Here is a 19,267-nt window from a genome sequence, read left to right as displayed (position 1 = left end):
TCCTCGTACCCGAAGGCTGCTCCACCGACCTGATCCACCGTATCCCCAGTATGTGGAGCAGAAAACACGAACTCCAGACACATACCAGGGCAGTGACATATCAGGGTGAATCGTTATCACCACGGATCCGGATAAACAAAATCCTAGGACACATGGTATGTAGATGATGTGCCCTCGGCGAACCTTGGCTGTAGATGAAATACGGTATGTATTTATGCATGTAGCATACCTGGTATACAATCTAGGTACTGTGGCGGCGGCGGAATGCTGAGACGCAGGCGGGAGTTACGAGTACGGTATGTACTGGGGCTTGAAGCAAGCCGTGTTCCCCGTAGCTGAGTACAATCGACCTCCGAGGACACAGAATAAGTGCATTTAACGTCCACTTATCTCTATGCACTGCCCTGCGATCGTCGCTTCCTGAAGAGGCTATCACATTCCCAAACCGTATGATACCGTAGCTTGCATCAACAGATCGGCAGTCTTATTCACCTCCAGCTCAGAAAGCCATCCCCCCCCCCCCCAGCGTCTAGGAAACCTCTGATCGATGGGCCTAAAGAGGCTCATTTGCTGTCCTTTTGACGCGGAGAATTCACGACTTGTGTGGCTTAACGGATCTGCACTCTATTCCCACCGCTGCCGGAACCAAAAAAAGCCGTATATGGCCCTACGGGTATGCAGGTGCAATATCGAAGTCCTAACCAGTGACCACTTCCAGACCTCCAGACTTCCAGACTTCGACTCTTCATGCGCAGCAGAAAAGGAAATGCCATCTTTGGTAGCACATCCAAGACACGGCCTGCCCACAAACAAGATAAAACAGGCGAACCCTCCTATGTATTTGCCTTCCTCCACGTTTTTTCCACCGCACCGCAGCACCCGCACCAGCACCAGCACCGGGCCACGGCAGTTTTTTCAGTAACAGTTCAGCCCTGCAGTGCACTTCCCATCTCCGCTTCATTCCGAACGAGAAAGAAAAAATCACGCTCTCACTCGCCGAAACAAGGAATGCTGCCGGGACTCCGGGGGGAAGGAAAGGGGGTAGCTATTTTCTACAATACAGTATCCGATTCCATTCCATTAACTCCTAGAGATAGTTTGGTAAGTACGTACACACACACTTGCTGAGCACCCTATGTATGTAGAATTCTTCCTCCGCTCCGGAAAACGCCTAGCAGTAAAAAAAGAAAAACAAACATATGATGATGCCATACGGTACTCGTGGAGATGCCCCTATCGTAACAGCCCAGCAAGAGAGAAAACATGAGATCTTGGACAGAAAGAAAAGAGGAAAAAAAAAGACAACATTCCCAACCGGAAACAGAGGTGAAGAAGTGTGCATTCGCTTGTACACATGTAAAACGGGTCACGGTTGAGTCTCAAACCTTCAGTCGCACTGCTGCCACATCTTGACGCTCTTGACGATCATCTCACCGTTTTTCTGCCACGATGGATACCACTCGTTTTTCCTGTCCCAGAAATCTTTCCTCTCCGTCTTGCTGCCGTCGACCCATGGTTTGCCGTGCTTGCCGTTCTCGAACCAGCCGTTGGTGGAGCCCACACCGACGTTGAGGATCAGGTAGAACGGGTGGTCGAACGGAGTGTTCTGTCTGCCCGTCTTGGCCCACGGATCGATATACCTCGTGCCATTTCTATTGGCGAGAGGAAAGGCACCGCGGTCCCAAAGACGCTGGTCGAAGTTTGTGTAGAGAACCTGCAGCAGGCGGGAATTGACATATGTGAAGATGTAGTTTTCGCTCCACTCGAGGCCGAACGTGTGGAATTTATCCGCGTAGGTGGTGTGCAGAGCCTTTCGCTTAACGTTTGTCCTCCACCACGCGTTGTTGGCCGGATCGGGGCCCCAGTGGAGCGTAGACGAGATGATGTCGTTCCCGCCTTGCGGGTGCGTTGCGTTGTTTCCACGACTCTCGGCGATATCGATCTCGCCCGACGCGGGCCATGGGCCGTACGTGTCATCGACGGGCATCATCCAGATCGCTGGCCATAGCCAAAGGCCCGCCGGAAGTTTGGCCACCACCTCGATCCGCCCGTACGTGATGGATGCGCCCTTTTTCGTGCTGATACGCGCCGACTTCACCGGATTGATGATGGTTCCGTTCGTGGTGTTAGTGGAGGAAACACAGTTGAACGGAACGTCCGATGAACAGATGCCCATCTGCGTGAGATTGAGGATGGCACCGTTGGTCGTGAGGAGCTTTTCGTCCATAAGTGTCGGTCGGATGTGCAACGCACCATCCTCGACATACGAGTTCTCTTCGAGGTTGGTCGTGTATTCGAATTGACCGTTCCTGCCGAGAAAAACCGAACCTGCTCAGCACATTGCCCGAGAAAGACAGATTCACAGAGCAGAGCCCAATAAGAGCCAACTCACCCAAACCCTCCCACCTCCACCTCCCTCGTCCAGATGTTCTCATCGAACCCACCACTCCAATCCTCCATCAACACGGGACAGTATTTGTGATTGACGACTGACTTGAGGCCGGACCAGACCAACAGCGCACACACCACCAAGCCGACCAGCAGTCCGACGCAGGGTATTATGGTCACCCACTTCTCGCGCGGGTCCTTGGTCTCCGTCCACGGCTTCCGCACGTCCTCCTTCTTTATACGTCTGCTGTGAAAGTAGCGGCCAGGCACTCGCAAACCCGGCTGCGACGTGAATCCGGTCGTCGATCCCAGCACTGATGCGGGCGCCGATGCGTACGGTGTCCTTCCGCCTACGGGAGTGATGGAATCCCCGTGCGAGGCGGCGGGGAGCACGGGCACAGAGCTTAAGGAGGAGGACCCGCGGTTCCCAGCGCTTGTGCGTACTGGTGGCCGTGCGGTCATGAAGACAAAGTTGGCGGGGTGCGAGGGGGTGAGGATCGGGAGAGGAGTTGAATTAGGTAGTACGAAGAGTTTTGGGTAAAGAACGAGCGTGTTTCTTCGACAGCTACGGCGGTGGACGAGGAGGGAAACGAGGAGGGGGAGCGAGCTGGTGTGGGAGTTGGAATGCGCCGGGATATCCTGTGACGAGGAAACAAAGGGAGAAATGAAGGGAGAATGGAACCGAACTGGAAGAAGAGAGATGGAGTGGTGATGGGAAAGACGAGACACCAGGAATCCGAAAAAGGCGAAGGTGAACAATTGTCCGTATTATGTAAGGTGGGAGCGGAACTGGAGTAGGAGACACGGGTACAGGTGCTCACGGGAAGGTGATGGTAACCAACAGAGCTTTTCCGAAATTCCGAATAGATGCTGTCAACCAGCCCTCACTCAGTCAGCAGGGAAATATACAATAATAACAACAACAACAAAAATAAGGGATTATCCGCCGAACATGGACGTACTGGGTACCGCTAATCCACACGGACTAAAGCGAATGGACTTGATGAATGGTAACCGGCCTACTGTATCTGTTGCCTCTGGGCCACGAGCGACGAAGATGCAGTCTGCAGCTCGATTGGTGAGCATATGATCTAATGCACACCATAACCAGCAAGCACTGTTGCTCTGAATGTCCGTCATAGCCAAGGAAGAACCGCGAAACCTGGTATCACCAACCGCAGTTAACCACGGTCCAGAAGATAGTATGTAAATAGGTGAGGCGAGAGCTACACAAGTGCACAAGCCAGCCACTCCGTCGCCAGCTGCATACCACCAGCTAGCCAATCAGCCAACCGTGGCCAGAGCTTGGGCTTCCGAGTCCCAGTGGGACGGACAGAATCGTCACTTGTTGGCTGTCACTCACGCACGCCCGAGTAGCCTTGACCTCACCTGCTTGGTTCGGTAGGGCCAGGCGACGCCTCCATGGCCGACTCCGCCACCACAATAACAATCATGCCCGGCTCCAGCGCTGTTTGTTACTCCAGTGTCCGGTCGGTCAGCCCCCTAGCCCCATCCTCGGCCAGCATGGATGTGCTACAGCGTAGTGTAGTGTACCGGTAGTGTATGTAGCTAAGTTCTCCCTCACCCCATGGCGCGCATGCATAGTGCTGCAGCTCATCTGTGGAGGCGTTTTGTCGCCAGGAGAATCCCATATTCCTGCAGCTCGTTTATGGAAGCGTTCCGTCGCCAGGAGAGTCCATAATCCCCGCCGCCTTCTAGAATTGAGGATCACTTTAGATTTCTCCAGGGATTATTCTCCGCCCTGCGCGCCAGGCACCTTCTCAAGAAGTGACGCCGTTCGTTGTGACCCAAGCGGACCCGCTGTCAACATAGACGTCACCCCTGCTCCAAACTGCAATTGCACAACTTCTCGCTCGCCTTTCCCTTCCCTTCGGCGAGCCCGGCCAGTCATGGCAATCCCTCCACAGTCGCATGCAATCAATCATCGAACGAAAAACAAAAAAAAAACAGCCACTCCACATACATCCTCCGCCATCCCCGCCAGGCAGCTTACCGCAAAGCTGTGTTGTTTTGCACCTAAAAGCAGGTTCACCGATGCGTCTTGTGCAGGCACGCAAGCACGCAGGTACGCAGGCACGTAAGGCATCCATGTCGTGTACGACGAACCCGTGTCTCTCTCCCCCCGCCTATCCGAAGGATCCACATCGTAGCGCAGCGGGATGTTTGTCTTGTCTCGTCTCAGGCCCGCAATCGGTATCGATATCGGCTTCGCCTGAACCATAGCTTGCAGGCCAGTTGTGGTTTCGCTCGGAAATTATTTGATGCTCTGCAGCTCTGAAGATCTTATCACATCAACCGGGATTGCTTGAAACCTATCGAGAGAGCTATGGACCTCGGCGCGCAGATCATAATGGACTCATCGAAGGCATGTTGGCCGGCTCACGATATAGGGCTTAAATAACAGTGGTATATACACCCCCTATCTTCCCATTCTACTTCCTTCGGCTTCTCAACCCCAAAGCAGTGGTCGAGACTCGAGTGCAAGTATGGACGTAAACAGTGTTCTCCGGAAGTCGACTCTGAAGTATGTATTGTACATACAATCCTTCCCATGGATCTTGCACTTCTTCTGCATACCTGTATGTGCCAACCCCGCAGCCAGGAGTTGAGCGTGCATTGCCGCCACTTCGATGGCAGGCATACCTACTGCCCGCGTAAATGTGCAGTTTCACACGGCACAACCATCATTCTGGTTTTCCATCGCTGACTGGCACGGTTCCGAATCCACAGGTCCCAGGAGAAAAGTACGCACCGACTAGCTGGCCAGGTTGAGGTTGGCGATATCAATCAATTCCCGATTCTATACGAGCAGGACCATCTCTGCGGGCTAGAAGCCATGCTGGCCTGCGTTGCCGGACACCTATGTTATAGCTATCAGAGACAATCCCAGCCAAATCCAGGGCAGCAAACGCCACCCCCTCCCTCACACGGGATTCCTCATCATGTTCCGGTCCGCCTCCTCACTTCATCCAAGTTCCAACGCGCATCGGACAAAACCGCGCATCATCGTTCGCGTTCCGGGTTTGCTACAATCTATCATTGCGATCCGATCCGCGCAGTGCTTTAGCTTAAGCACCTTATCTTTCGGCGGTGGAGCTGACCAGTATGTACTATGTAGGTGTTTATGTACCTGTTTATAGCTTCCGCCCCGCCTCGCCTCGCAATATTACAGCCTACAGGAGATCCCTGGGCGTCGGGCGATCACTGCGCAGCGCATCAACAGCAGCAGGTCATAGAAGATAGAGTACCAGAAATATCGACCGTACTGACGAATTTTGTGTTCCGACGGTCGACCCGACCCACAATAGGTAATATGTACATTCTAGAATCTAGATGCAGATAGCAACTAAAGCGAGATTTTGGATTGCAAAGACCATAGATGATAGGCCCCGACGCCCCGTGCATACTGGTTTCTACATATCGGCACCGCCGGTTCCTGGCCCGGCAGTGTGCTGTGTGCTGTGGCAGTCTGGCTTTCGATCGACTCGGACAGTCCGAGTCGGACTCAGACGAGATGTGAACTCGGTAATCAAGCTGACGTTGCTGGGCGAGACATGCTGTCTAGGTATTCCGGCTCTGACGCTGGCCAAGTAGGTAGTGTGGCAAACATACGATTTTCACGTGCTTGGCTGGATGAAATATCTCGTCATGGAACCAAGAGTAAGAAGTCCTGAATGGATCGCCACTCCTCGATTGTGTATGTAACTGAATGCAATTATGCCAGCCCAAAGGCCCAATAAATGGTGATCTTAACGATCGCCACTATTAGTTACCTACTGGTAACTGACGGCTACTTAAGTCTCGAAGTTGAAACTTAACACCGAGTCTGTCCAGGACTCCAGGCTGCGAGGAGCGGCGAGCTATACTTGGAAGCAAGATCGACGGGCGTACAAACTAGCTTTGTTATCTGTTGGAATTTGGAAACCCCGAGCACTCCGAGGCTCGAGCCTGGCGTTCCCAATGAGGAGTCGTTAGGTCTCCTCCATGCCCGCCCGCCACATATCTGCCCCACCTCGGGCTACAGGGTAATTTGTTATCCTTACTGCGTGTAGGCCTTAGTGCTTGAGGTGTATTCCAGCGCCAGACTTCTATGTACGGGAGCAAGATCTGTAGCTGGGTTTCATGCTTTTGCGGCCGGAATATCTGTGACGGACGACACTCGGCGATGAGCTTTCGGGTGTTCGTATCCTTTGGTCGTTCCATCAGCTTGATTGAGTGGCTCCGGGTACGCCGCTAATTCCCGCGAGTGAGATCCATGTGACAAAAAGTCATGGCCAGCAACTTCTTCTCTACCATCGGGGTATCTAGGATCAAGTCAGCCGTTTCGATTACGCGGACTTCAAGATTCTCACCCTTCCCACAAGTATTCCGTGGCTTTACAGCTACCTCTATCACTCCCATGCGTATGCTCTGAGTCAAGCTCCCGCCGCGTGAGGCTTGAAAGGAGATGCCATTTTAAAATCGCTTTTTGGGGATGTGGCGAGTGATATCTCGTGCATAAAGCTCTACTGAATTACTCGCGGCCAGCGGTCTATGACAGCCGGGTGGAAACAGATATGTAATCTACCATGATCTATGAAGGTCGAATACGATGCTGATTAAACAAAAAACCCTCCCGCAGCGCAAGGCGTGTCACATGATAACTACTACCGAGTGATATATTGTGCTGCATCCGTGATGCCAAAACCAAAAAACCTTCACCCCCCCGTCGGGTGGTTTGGAAACCCCAGAGCTGTACGTAGATCTGCACCCGGGTTGAACCGGGAGCTTTCCCTCAACTCTCTCGCCGATTGCGCAGCCTATATACCACTAGACCACGCGGGGGTTTTTGCGTGCTAGATACATGAATTCGACCCTTACAAAGTGGTTGGTGCCCCGCGATGGACAATAATCACGACGAAGCGTCTAGATGATTCTTCCATCTCACATTACTGTATCGCCTGCTCCAACCCTCCGAGGCACTGGCCTCGATGCCTTCGTCAGGAGGTACCATATTATCTCAGATAACTGTTCGCTTTTTTTGAGTGGTTTGCGCCGTTATACGCCGGTTTCGGAGCGCTTGGCGCTTAGTCAGGTTTGTATACAGGAGCCGCACTAGACGCTAGTGCTGTTGTGGGAGTATCCGCTTCCACCTCCAGGTGTTTACAACCTCACCCCACCAATCTCACAAACATCCACACCCCACCAATCTCACAAACATCGACGAACCAGTCCAGCAACCATGGACTTCATATACGGCATCGCCATTCCACCAGGCGCTCTAGCTAACAGGCCAGGCGCGTGGCAGATCAATCGCACCGCTGCGGAACAACTTCCCAATATCGAGACAATAATGAGCCCCGAACCGCATACTGAGCTCGATCCTGAGAACGACCCCGAGGAAGAGCACCGCAGTTACGGTGCTGAAGCCGATTCCGAGGGTCCGCTCATACCCCAAAATTTCGAAACCGCCATGGAGCCTCGCTTCACGTCGCCGATGCAACAACCATCTTCTCGAGCTTCTTACCCGTTTGTCACCCTCTCCCCTACTACCTCTCTCATCTACACTAACATCCTCCACTCACAGATCGGAAGGGTTTCTTCCGTGCCACTCGGCACCGCCAGCGCCAAGAGGGCGTTGAAGAAGGTCTCGGCCCAGGATGTCGCCTGTCCCTGTTGATTAGATCGTGAAGGGTAGATGCTGATGTGCAGGTGGGCCCTCCGGCAGTTCGAACTGGGAAGAAATCGGCGCCGCCTCGGCGGCAGCCTATTATCGGCCCGCCACTTATTGTGGCAGTCGCCCGCCAACGGGCACGGATTTCGTGCCCCGCAGCCTCTCCACGCCCGGAAACGCTCCTCGAGGTTCAAGCAGCAACAGTTGCTGCAAGACGAGCAACTTCGCAGACAGTTGCAGTAGCAACCGCAGGAGACCAGCAGTTTCCTCGCCTAGGGTCATTCTCGACTGGTGACTTACTTCGGAAGCCAGAACGGGTTTGTACATGCCAACCAATTCAGCTCCCGTTTTCAGGCGGTCCGCAGTGACGGCCTCCAACACGTCCGCCCGGATGATGACGAGGGGGACTTGGGAGTCACTATCAAGAAGGAAAGACTCGATTAGTCTGGTTGCGTTGACGGGAGTTTCGATGTTTTTAAAAGGGGGCAGGTTTTTTCTTGTTTCTTTTTCGGAGATACCACAGGGTACAGCGAACAGGACACTGCAGTAGCGAATATGTTTCTTTGATTTTCACCTGGTTTTCTTCATGGCTTGTATCTCTTTTGATTTCTTTTTTCTTTTGGTGGGCATCACTCACTTGTCTGTACTTCTGGAAGTAGATCGGGGTGGGAGATGGAGGCTGTTCCTAATGTTGAGGGTATTTCTCTGTGATAGCCGGGTGGAAACGGATATGGAATCTACCATGATCTATTAAGGTCGAATGCAATGATGATTAAACCATAAAAAGGAGCCGGCATCGCAAGGCGTGTCATATGAAACCACCGAGTGATATTCCGTGCTCCGTCCATGATGCCAAAAACAAAAAACCTTCACCCCCCCCGCCAGGTGGTTTGGAAACCCCAGAGCTGTACGCAGATCTACACTCGGGCTTTGACTGGCAGCTTTCCCTCAACTCCCTCGTCGATTGCGCAGTCAATACCACTAGACCACACGGGGGTTTTTATGAAACCGAACCCTACAAAGTGGTGGGTGCTCCCGATGGACAATAATAAGGACGAAGCGTCTAGATGATTCTTCTATCTCACGCTGTGGTATCGCCTGCTTCGACGCTGCGAGGCACTAGCCTCGATTCCGCCGACAGGAGGTAACACATAATACAATAAAAAATCCTCGTTCGCCCCATCACATCTCTGTCGCCTCGACAGTTTTTATCTAAGTACCGCAAGTATTGCGATTCGAGACTTGTGAATTACTAGTATTGACCCACATTGGCCTCGAGGTACCGTATACACCCATATCAATCCGTATTCTCCCATATCAATCCATATCAATCCATATCTTCCCATGTCAATCCATATCCTCCCATATCCACCGTAGGTACCTATGTCGACAGGACTCCAGACTAGCAGCTCCGCCGAACGTGAGCATTGCCGTAGCTGGTCAATAACTGTATACCTAGATTGGATGGATTTCAGCTCCATGATCATGGTCGATGCCTCAATCGCCCTGCTGGTGGGCTACCTACTCTCGGAAGGCCCAGAGCCCTATAACCGAGTGATTCCCATACCCACTCCAGTTATGGCCACCGATAATTAACATCAAATCCCGCACCCACATGTCCTTCCCCATCCACGGCCCAGCCTAACTCAGCGTCGGAAGCTAGGGGAGATATAGGGCGTCTCTACGAAGATTGACTCACTCGTACCGCTACATACTCCCATGCGACCACCATGTACCTTATACTCCCGGCACAGCCTTCAGGAAGGAAGGGAATCATTTCAGGCCCGGTGCTGGAATGAGATTAGATGCAGTCGAAAAAACTATGGCATTTTAGACTTTCTCCCAAAACTATGGCATTTCAGATGTTAGCCGATAAAATAATTCCAAGATGAAGAATTTCCGGGCGCTGTACAAGTGCCAACAATTTGCTGCAAAGAATAGTCACCAAACGCCAGTCGACACCGTCCCGGAAGTAGTGATGGATGATAGGCCATTGTGGGAATGTCAACTATCGTGTCGAGTGCCTATTGCGTAAGCGCGAATCCGGAACACGGAGCTGTGCTGATCAGCGCGGGCGGCTACAACGGCAGCCACTAACTTCACAATTGCAGATGTTAGCTAGGATTTGCACACCTACTTCCCATACATGTTCATGAGTAGTACCAGTAGTGATTCCGAGACAAGGTGGTCGGCTACGGGGGAATCTGTTGACACCATTAGTCTGAGAGGCTTGGAGTACGAGTTCTGCGCATTTCTCATTAGATCATTGCTCGTCCTTTCCGTTGTACCTCCTATTCTTGGTTTCGCCGAACTTGACTAGTAGTTAGAGCCCCATCGTCAATGGCAAATGACCAGAGCCATTGAGTTTCGAGCCGGCCACCCAGCACAGCAGCATACACACTACTCTTTGCTTGGAATATATGCCGTAATTATGGGTGATAGATAAAAAAAAGGGCTGTTTGGTGTAGTGGCTATCACACTTGTCTCACATTCACAGATGAACACAAGAGGTCCGCAGTTCGATCCTGCGAACAGTCACTTTTTTCCTCCCCTTGAGCAACGAATACCAGCTCGTAACGCTATGACGATCAGTGATCATAGCCAGGTTAAAGCTCGGGGGTAGTTAATCACAGATTCTAGCCCGAGTGCGCGGTGAAAAATCCAGTGAAGGGACAACCCCGATTCAAAAGAGACGAGACTTCCAGCCTTGCTCCCAAAAGTCTCATCCACCACAGCTTCTATGTGGCTACGCAGCTCCTACATGTCTATGCCAACGAAATGCAGAGACATGCTAGGCGAATATGCCTACCGAATCTACACGTCGACGTTCGAGACCGCCGTATACCTATCGGCAGTGTCCAGCTCATCTAGACCGGTGCTCAAAGTGTAAAGCGTGGCTGGGTCACGGCGTCGCACATCCGAAGACGGGCTCAAAAACTATTAAAACGTCGAAGAGAGGCGTTTTCCTTGAGTACTACTATCTCACTCCGCTTTTTCGTTTCCAAGTACATTTTTCTTCAGGATTGAGTGAGTAGCTAGGTGGGGTGGAATCGGAGTTGTTTCGTCTATTGGCTCCGTCTATGGACTGCTATTAAGTTATAGAGGAATGGCTGGTCTGGTATCTGCACGTTTTTGCGATTGCGCCAAGTTGAATGAGCCTTGAGGTGCTGAAAAACCAGCGGTAGAAATACTTTTAACGAGTGATTGGCAATGTTCAGCCGATAGTGTCAAACTTAGGGGGGATACATCCTCAAGAGGCCATTCAGCTCTAGCTCGATTTGGTAATCATTTGGAACCTGTCAATTAACTCGCCCACGCGGTTCGGATGATACACAAGACGTCACTCAGGTTTTGGGCAGAACCCCGGACTCCTGGAGTTACATATCTAAAGTGCACGGCAGTGACTACATACAAACGTGAGGTTATATATGTATTCCAACCTTGATTCTGCATACAAACTTGGTGGTGAAATGAGGAGAAGTGCATGAGCCATGAAACAACTTGAGGTTTGGACGGGGAACCCAATCCCCACCAAGTCGTGCATGAGAAAAAGGGCGAATTATCCGTCATGGTACACAGTTAGACCTGCTTCTCACAGCCTCCATTGTTGGCTGATATATAGATGCTATTTCGCTTCTACGTGCCTGCCTCGAAGCTTCGCCCTTTACACACTACACACTCTTCCTATCAAGCGATTCCAGCCCGGAAAGAAGTCACGGGTTTCCGCTTCAGTGCAAACACTCCCAGCAAGAATCGGATGGTTCGATGAGAACTCTCCTCCATTGAGACGTTCTATTGGTTCATCGCCGGATCTCTTCGGGTTTCTGGTTGGAATCCTTTCCTCATCTCTGCGATATATGTACATAGCTAACGCCATTGAAGCTACAGCTCCCTGCATATCCCAAGATATCCCATCACGAGCTCTCCCGTCGTCCCGAGCATTATCATACATACCACCGACCGAAGCCTCGCACCATTACACACGATGCCGTCTCTTAACACGCTCCCCACGGAGCTGATCTCCACCATATCGCAGCAGCTACCAGCGGCGAGCAAGATCTCCCTCGCGCAGACCAACCGCCAGTTACGCAGCGCGCTCGGAGTGCCAAAGAAGCGCAACATCATCACGACGAGCGCGATGCTCTCGGAGAGCGGCTTCCGCTTCTGCAAGCACTGCGCCAAGTACCGGCCTAGCTACCATTTCCTCGCCGTGTACCCGCGGGCCCCACGCCGCTCCATCGGCGTGTGTATCACCTGCCACGCCGGCCTCGCTACCGGAACCCCCGAGAATAGGGGCGTCTGGCTGTGGAAACGCCGCATCGGCCAGTACCGCCACTGCCGAGAGCTGGTCGTCGGTGTGCGCGACGGATTGCTGCCGAAGCATGGCTGGGGCAGGGAGTGCTCCAACTGCAGTGAGTGCGGACTTTTCATTCCAGCGACGAGACTGTTCTGCGCGTGCAAACCGCGCAGGGCGTTGGATCTGAGGTGGGAGCTCCCGCTGAAAAAGAAGCGTCACTTGGCATTCAGGGTTAGGCACTTGCTGGCGAAGTTGGATAGGAAGTTACATATGAGTAGCATGGTAGTTTTATGCGATTATATCCACGAGTTTGATCCCTTAAATCCTGATTATCACCTGCTCAATGCAGACTATTAGATACTTGGTGACTTATTAAGACGAACCATAGTATGTAGAAATTCCCCATCAACACTCCTGTACCGGTATTCTCTCTTTATTACCTCACTTGCTTTGGACTGCCCGTTTAAAAGGAAGAAATGTACTTTCATTCTCACTTACCTTGTTACTCACGCTTAGAGCACCAGATCATTTCTTACCAATCTACCCAAATATGTGTCATTTAATATTCGGTTGTCCTTCACTGTCCCAATTTATTATTTATGTTTATTCACTGATACCGAGAATATGATGGATTATGTTTTGTGATCCAGTATCCCAGATATCCCCCCATCAAGGTCCCGCACTGTGGAATTCGGGAAGAAAAGCACGAACTGATCCCTTTTTTGTGCCATGCCAACCGCCACACTAAGCAGGCTTCCACTCATGATGATGAGCCCCTTTCCGTGTCAGTCAAACTCGCATCGCCCCTTCGGTTCACGAACTCACCTTTCTTCACTTCTCCGGGTCCTTCGCACTTCTTGTCGTACGAATGGGCACCGAAATAGTCGAGTTGGGCTTCCATGAACTGTGTGGGCAGCTGCTTGCCGCCGCAGTACTTGAGATACTCCATACTCGCACTCAGACTCGGCCTTACCACGTCAGCTTCTTTCAACCATCTTTTGTGGGTATGTGGATTGATACATATGCGCGTCCCATTCCAGTCCTCTAGCGACCGTCCTCTTGAGCGCTGGAAACGTCTTCTTGACTTCCTCCACCACAGTCTTGCTCGTCAGTAAGTTCTGCAGGTCTTCCTGCTTTTCGTAAACGGGCTGGATCAGATCCGCGATGTAATCGCTCCTGATGATGCATCCGTTCCTCCAAATCCTCACGACCTCGCTCAGTTTCACATTCCACCCCTCATCGCTGTTCGCTCTCGCGAGGAGATTCATCCCTTGCACGAAAGATGCCAAGAACGCGCAATACACAGCCTGCCTAAGGTCTTCGATCACCTCCTTCTCACTCCCTTCGACGTGCTGCTTCTTGGCGCCGGCGATGAATCCACCGATAAGTTCGAAAACCTGGAGGCGCTCAGCGCGATTCGAAGATGCGATCCGCAGAAAGTGTGCTGCGGCGATGGTGGGGGCCGAAACGTGGCGATTGGCGGCTTCGACGATGGCCCAGACTCCCGTTCCCTCGCTGCCATCGGCGTCTTGGACGACTTTGTCCTGGATTTCGTTGAGGATGTGGCCTCGCTCGCCTTTCTCCTTCTTCCGTCCACAGATATCCGCGCCGATGGTGACGAGGTAGTTGTTTTTCTATGCGATCTGTCGTCAGTGGCGGATCGATCATCGCGAACGAGTGATGGGCTGCCCAACCAGTTCTCCATCCTTCGCCCACGCCGAGAATATCTTTGATATTTCGTCGAGCGGCGTGTGGAGACACTTGAAGAGCATCTCCCAGCTCTCATTGAGCACGCCCAGCATGCCCTGCTCGATGCCGTTATGCACCATCTTGACGTAATGCCCGCTCCCCGCCGGGCCCAACGCGGCCACACACGGCTCTCCGGATCTTTCATCCTTCGCGCACCACTCCCGGAGCTGTGGCAGGATACGCTCCAGCACCTGCGGGTCGCCGCCGGGCGACATGCTCGGCCCCCGGCGCGCAGACTGGTAGCCGCCCGAAACTCCGCAGCCGATAAGCGCGACTCCTAGCTTCTGTAGATCTTTCTGTCGGCGCTCGGTATTCTTGTACCATTCGTTCCCGCCGTCGATAATGACATCGTCTTTCTTTAGGTGCGGCTTCAGAGCGTCCAGGACCTGGTCAACGGGGTCACCGTGGGTGATGGATAGGAGGAAGCAGCGTGCACCACCACTACCTCCTCCTCCTCCTCCGCCTTTGTCGAGAGAGGCGACAAACGCTCCGTAGTCTTTAGCGAATAGTTGGATCTTCTGGGGGGGCTTTTGGCTGTCGATGGTTTTGGAGGCGGAATCGATGTTTGAGGAAGAGACGTCAAAGAGCGAGACTACAACATTGTGTTCGCTGAGCAACAGGGACATCTGCGTGCCCATGGAGCCTGCGCCCACTATGCCGACCTAGCTCGGGCAGCAGCACGTCAACAAGTTGGGATAAAGAGGGTCACGAGAAGAAGCTTGACGGACCTTACTGAAATTTCCCGGTGCCATTTCTTTCTGCTTAGTTCGAGATCGTGGTTCGAGGTTGAGGTCGATCAAACGTTGGGAAAAAAATCGCCGTTGAACTCTCCCCGCCCATATATCACCCCCTCGGACCATGCTTTGTTTGGTCTCGTCGTAATCCTGAGCTCACCCGCGCGATCGACATGGGATCCGTGCGGACCGAGCGAATGACGTTGATCTCGCGCAACAACCGTCGCTCGGAAAGGAAAGCTTTATGTACTTCCTACAAGGGTTTAGGGGGGGGGGGGGAACTTCCGGCGATCACAATCACACTCACAATCGTAGGAAACTACAGTAGCCATATATAGTATGAACCGGAGATTTTCAATTTCGAACCTTTCTATGGAATGTTCCGTATGGAATATTCCGTACCAAGGCGGCGGCCGATGGTGATGGTGGTGCGCTCGGACGTTGCGTTCATTTTGTGGGTCGGTGGGATGTGGATAGGTATCGTGCATGGGCGTCATGTTACACTCTTTTTGGGTGTGCAAAACAGGCCTTTTCCTCTTTCATTTTGACTTCCGTCCACTCTCAATTTGCTCGAGCCATCTACAAACTTTGTACCACCAGCATGTCTCTCACGCTTTCTCCTTCTCCCGGACGTCTAACGCCCTCGCAAACTCAACGATATCTTCCGCCAGCTCGACCGGCTTCTCGAATGCGGGAAAGTGACCACCCTTCCATCGTCAGCAAAAACCCGGGCATGTGCGGCAGGCAGGCAGACAGGCAATCTCCCACCTTTTCGTGAGTCTTGAAGAAGACCATATCTCCCTCGCCTTCAATCCACGCCCTCGGCTGGGGCGTGACCTCCTTCGGGAACCAGCTGAACCCAAACGGCTTCCTGATTTTAAACTCCTCCCTCCACGCCTCAGTCTGATTCATAAGCTGGCGGTACGGGTATATACTCGTAGGGTAGCACCCCGCGAGCCACCACAGACTCGCCATCTCGAGGACCAACCCCACGTCGGGGTCATCATCCGTCCACTCGAGGAACTTCTCGGCGATCCACGCCAGCAGCGCAAGCGGACTGCTCGCGAGCACGTGGCCTATGGTGCTGGGGCGCGTCGCGTGCATCATCGAGTAGGCGCGGGACTTCTCGATCCACAGCTTCCCGCGCTGGAGGCCCTCGGCCTCGTGCGGCGGTAACTCCGCGACCGCGCACCGCGCCGCTGCGTGCGGGAGGAACATCGTGACTATATTTTGCTTGCCCGCCTCGTCAGCCAACACGGTCCCATCCGCGCCGGGCCGAGGCTCGGCGGAATATATGTGGTTATGCGTATGTATGATACGTACGGTGACAACCGCGACACGCCTCGTGGGCGGTGAGGCCCCGGGCAGCCTGCGCGCCCATGTCGCTGCCCATGGCGATGTACGGGCCGACGCCGAGCTGGGCCATGAAGCGGTGCAGCAGGGTTACGACGTCGCCCTGCGTGTAGTCGCGGTCGGTCGGCGGCGGCGACGAGAACATGTACCCCGGCAGGCTCGGCGCGATGATGGTGAAGTGCGGAGTGGTGCTCTTGCGCAGCTCGTGCATCAGCGGGTAGAACTCGTAGAATGAGCCTGGCCAGCCGTGCAGCAGCAAGATTGGGACTGCGTCTGCGTGTGCTGACCGGATCCCTACGAAGTGGATCGTCATCTCGTCGACTTTGGTCGTCCATTGCGGGAGCGCGTTGAGCTTGGCTTCTGTGGCACGCCTACATAGTTGGGGGGACGGGGCCCCCGATATCAGCTACATACGGGATATCAATGGATTCGGTTTGTTTGGCCGTGTGAAGGGTTACCAATCGAAGTTGTTCTCCCACTTGTCCTTAGCATCCCGCATCCAGGCACTGGTGACGCCAAGCTGGCGATGCTTGCCCTCATAGGTTTCGCGCGGGAGTTTTGACAGCTTTACGAGCGTGTTGAGGTTGCTGACTTCATCGTCCGAAAATTTCACGGTAACGTCATTGACCTCAGGAGATCCTTTGATGGGGGTAAAGACGTGCTCAGACATTAGGTAGGTATGTAGTGTAGTTCGATATTCGTGGTGATAGTCTACAGACGATGGAAGAAAAGACCCCCCCCCCTCCCCCCTCCCCTCCCCGCCATTTTATACCGGTGGGGTTATGTACAGCGACCGTTTCGGCCGAGAAATGGCTACCCCACGGCTTTGCGAAACAAGGGTAGAGTACGGTAGAAGACGAAGCACTGACTCTGCGCCGTGCCTTAACAATTCCAAATGGGTATCTATCATAATGCTCCGGTGGGAGGAAGGGGAAGAAGAAAAGAAGGCAGTCCGAGAATCCGGATTCGACCGAAAGACTAAAGTAACCACCCAAGAAGATGAACACACACAGAACCTCTCATCCCATCTAAGCGCGGAGCTTATCCATGCCCACGTCCGACCATCCCATCGGCATACCGACACCATGACACGCTGTTGAGACCGGCTGCGCCACCACCACTTGCGAGTTCTTGATTTCGGGCATTGGCGGCGGCGGCGATCTAAAGCCCTCCAGGTCGGCCTGCGCCGAAGCATAGCAAGCTTCCTTCTCGGCTTCAAAATCAGTTGTCGTTGTGGTATTCGTGGTTGCGGTGTTCAGCGAGCGGGTAGAGCGCACGGATTTCATGCTCCTGCTGAGCCGGCTTCCGAAAGCGCCCCAGTTGTCGGGGAATCCAACGATCAGCTTGCTTCCTCCACCTCGGGCGAGAACCCGCATGGCGGGGATGCACGCGGCACAGACGGCGATGAAGGCTTCGTATTCGGTAAGGGAATCAAAGGCCAGGCGGAAGCTGATGCGTTGCATCCCCGTGAGCATGATGATCAGACGAGCGACGGCGATGACGATCGAGAGAGTTGACAGAGCAATGAGCATAGACGCGGCGCGGTAGTGGTTCTTGCCGCCGGCGAGGTTGAGATGCCGGAAAATGCAAACGATAAGGATCAATACTGGAGGGCGCTAGTTAGTATGTGGGGGCGCGATAAGAGGGGGAGGGCGTCTTACGGAGAACATCGGTAGCCGCGTTGAGCGAAGTAATCATACATTCGATGGCGAGAAATGAAGGCACTTGAGCATGTTTCCCCGTCAGCTCCTCATCGGAGACGGCCCACGTACTCCAAGTGTTTGGAGGAGTGAAGAGCACGACCCTGGCTCCGGCCGATGGGCTAAATCTGTTTCCCTCACGAATCAGCCAATTGAGCTTTTGGGACGTATTGCGCACGCAATTGGTATATACCCCTCGAATGCCAACGACATTTCCATCTCCACAGCTGTAGCGATCCACAGCCCGATGTAGGAAGCGAGCAGGATGGCGGTGATGGTGTAAAGAAGGAACTTTGTGCGCTGAGGAAGTTGCTGGGCGAACTCGTAATAGGGCATAACGAATGATCCCTTGACCAGCCAGAGGACGGTGACGAGCATCATCCGCATCGTAAAGCAGACCTGTTTGCACCAAAAGTCAGCGCATGCAACGAAGATGGACCAAACATGGAAACCCCCACCTCCTTTCTGTTCTCCGGGATCACGCTCCTCAATATCACCAACAATTGATCGGCAGTTTCTTCATCCTCCACCATTACACTGTGCTCGTAAAGACCCCGGATTCTATACCACACCGTATAGTTCCAAATAACCATACACGTACTGGATAGAGTAGCAAAACACCTGTCAGCAAATGTGATCCCCTTCCATCCTGACGCGAGAGGGGGGTAGGGGTAATAATCACTATATCGTGCATAAAACCGTAGCAAGCATTACAAAGGCTCCCGAGATGCCTCGAGGCGAAATTTTCGAATACGCGAATCCATAGACGGCCTTGACCCTCAAACTCATGAAGACGTAAAGGATGCATAGAAGAATGATCGTAGTCCCCAGCCGTCCTTCCCAGCAGTAATCCGCAGTTGGCGGTGGAATAACTTCACCCATGGCTGCCGTTGGCGGGGTGGCAGAACAATCGGAGCGGTGCTAGAAGTGACCGGCGCGTTTTTCGACTGAATTTCCGTTCGATCGGCTCACCAGATCCGTGAAAAGAGCGACAAGTAAGTAGGATATAAGAGGGATATCAGGGAAGAAAAGGAAAAGAAATAAAAGGGAAACGAGAGGATAGGAGGGGGGGACGTGGAAGAGACTCAAATACATTGGTGCACCGTGCGTCGAGGGGAGTCCCCGGGATTTGTTTCTTCGTCCTGCCTAGCCCCAACAGCCCCAACAACCCGGAACCTCGTCGTGAGCACGCTTTACAAGCCCGAAAGGGGTATATTTTTCGGTGCTCATCACAGCTCTCGCCCACTTGTGTAGGCATTTATCGACAGCATCTCCACTAAAACCACACGGAGACGTCTAGGGTAGACCTCACGAGCTCGCTTACAGGACACCCCTGCAAGCTCGGCGTGGCTGTCAGTGGCAGGAGAAAATC

At 53.2% G+C, this 19,267-nt stretch overlaps 5 protein-coding genes and 1 non-coding gene across 6 annotated transcripts; 2 read left to right on the top strand and 4 right to left on the bottom strand.

Moving 5' to 3' along the window:
• Window positions 1–1,257: 1,257 nt before the first annotated feature.
• On the bottom strand, window positions 1,258–3,212 carry BZA05DRAFT_139522 (concanavalin A-like lectin/glucanase domain-containing protein). The gene is made up of 2 exons (XM_051478881.1): window positions 2,393–3,212; window positions 1,258–2,309 (listed from the first exon to the last, which is right to left on the bottom strand). The coding sequence occupies exons 1-2, from the start codon at window positions 2,848–2,850 to the stop codon at window positions 1,388–1,390; spliced, it is 1,380 nt and encodes a 459-aa protein (XP_051336749.1). The 5' UTR covers window positions 2,851–3,212; the 3' UTR covers window positions 1,258–1,387.
• A 7,303-nt stretch (window positions 3,213–10,515) lies between these two features.
• BZA05DRAFT_t249 lies at window positions 10,516–10,600 on the top strand. The gene has a single exon. It is a non-coding gene; the product is annotated as a tRNA-Val (tRNA).
• Window positions 10,601–12,047: 1,447 nt separating this feature from the next.
• BZA05DRAFT_447536 (uncharacterized protein) lies at window positions 12,048–12,716 on the top strand (the record flags this gene model as incomplete). The annotated part of the gene is made up of 1 exon (XM_051487161.1): window positions 12,048–12,716. The coding sequence occupies one exon, from the start codon at window positions 12,048–12,050 to the stop codon at window positions 12,714–12,716; it is 669 nt and encodes a 222-aa protein (XP_051336748.1).
• Window positions 12,717–12,773: 57 nt separating this feature from the next.
• BZA05DRAFT_407000 (6-phosphogluconate dehydrogenase C-terminal domain-like protein) lies at window positions 12,774–15,108 on the bottom strand. The gene is made up of 4 exons (XM_051484578.1): window positions 14,054–15,108; window positions 13,380–13,993; window positions 13,185–13,327; window positions 12,774–13,135 (listed from the first exon to the last, which is right to left on the bottom strand). Exons 1-4 carry the CDS (start codon window positions 14,744–14,746, stop codon window positions 13,104–13,106), a joined length of 1,482 nt encoding a protein of 493 aa, XP_051336747.1. The 5' UTR covers window positions 14,747–15,108; the 3' UTR covers window positions 12,774–13,103.
• Window positions 15,109–15,356: 248 nt separating this feature from the next.
• Window positions 15,357–16,922, bottom strand: BZA05DRAFT_406996 (uncharacterized protein). Its single transcript, XM_051484577.1, has 4 exons — window positions 16,654–16,922; window positions 16,166–16,566; window positions 15,611–16,065; window positions 15,357–15,549 (listed from the first exon to the last, which is right to left on the bottom strand). The coding sequence occupies exons 1-4, from the start codon at window positions 16,863–16,865 to the stop codon at window positions 15,451–15,453; spliced, it is 1,167 nt and encodes a 388-aa protein (XP_051336746.1). The 5' UTR covers window positions 16,866–16,922; the 3' UTR covers window positions 15,357–15,450.
• A 213-nt stretch (window positions 16,923–17,135) lies between these two features.
• BZA05DRAFT_139473 (uncharacterized protein) lies at window positions 17,136–19,040 on the bottom strand. Its single transcript, XM_051478880.1, has 6 exons — window positions 18,578–19,040; window positions 18,354–18,495; window positions 18,089–18,294; window positions 17,857–18,023; window positions 17,473–17,801; window positions 17,136–17,400 (listed from the first exon to the last, which is right to left on the bottom strand). The coding sequence occupies exons 1-6, from the start codon at window positions 18,775–18,777 to the stop codon at window positions 17,224–17,226; spliced, it is 1,221 nt and encodes a 406-aa protein (XP_051336745.1). The 5' UTR covers window positions 18,778–19,040; the 3' UTR covers window positions 17,136–17,223.
• Between the last annotated feature and the right edge of the window lie 227 nt (window positions 19,041–19,267).

This window comes from Tricharina praecox, assembly GCF_024521635.1.
Source record: "Tricharina praecox strain CBS 144465 chromosome Unknown BZA05scaffold_24, whole genome shotgun sequence".
NCBI classification, from domain to species: Eukaryota; Fungi; Ascomycota; class Pezizomycetes; order Pezizales; family Pyronemataceae; genus Tricharina; species Tricharina praecox.
This window is presented reverse-complemented; position numbering and strand designations above follow the sequence as displayed.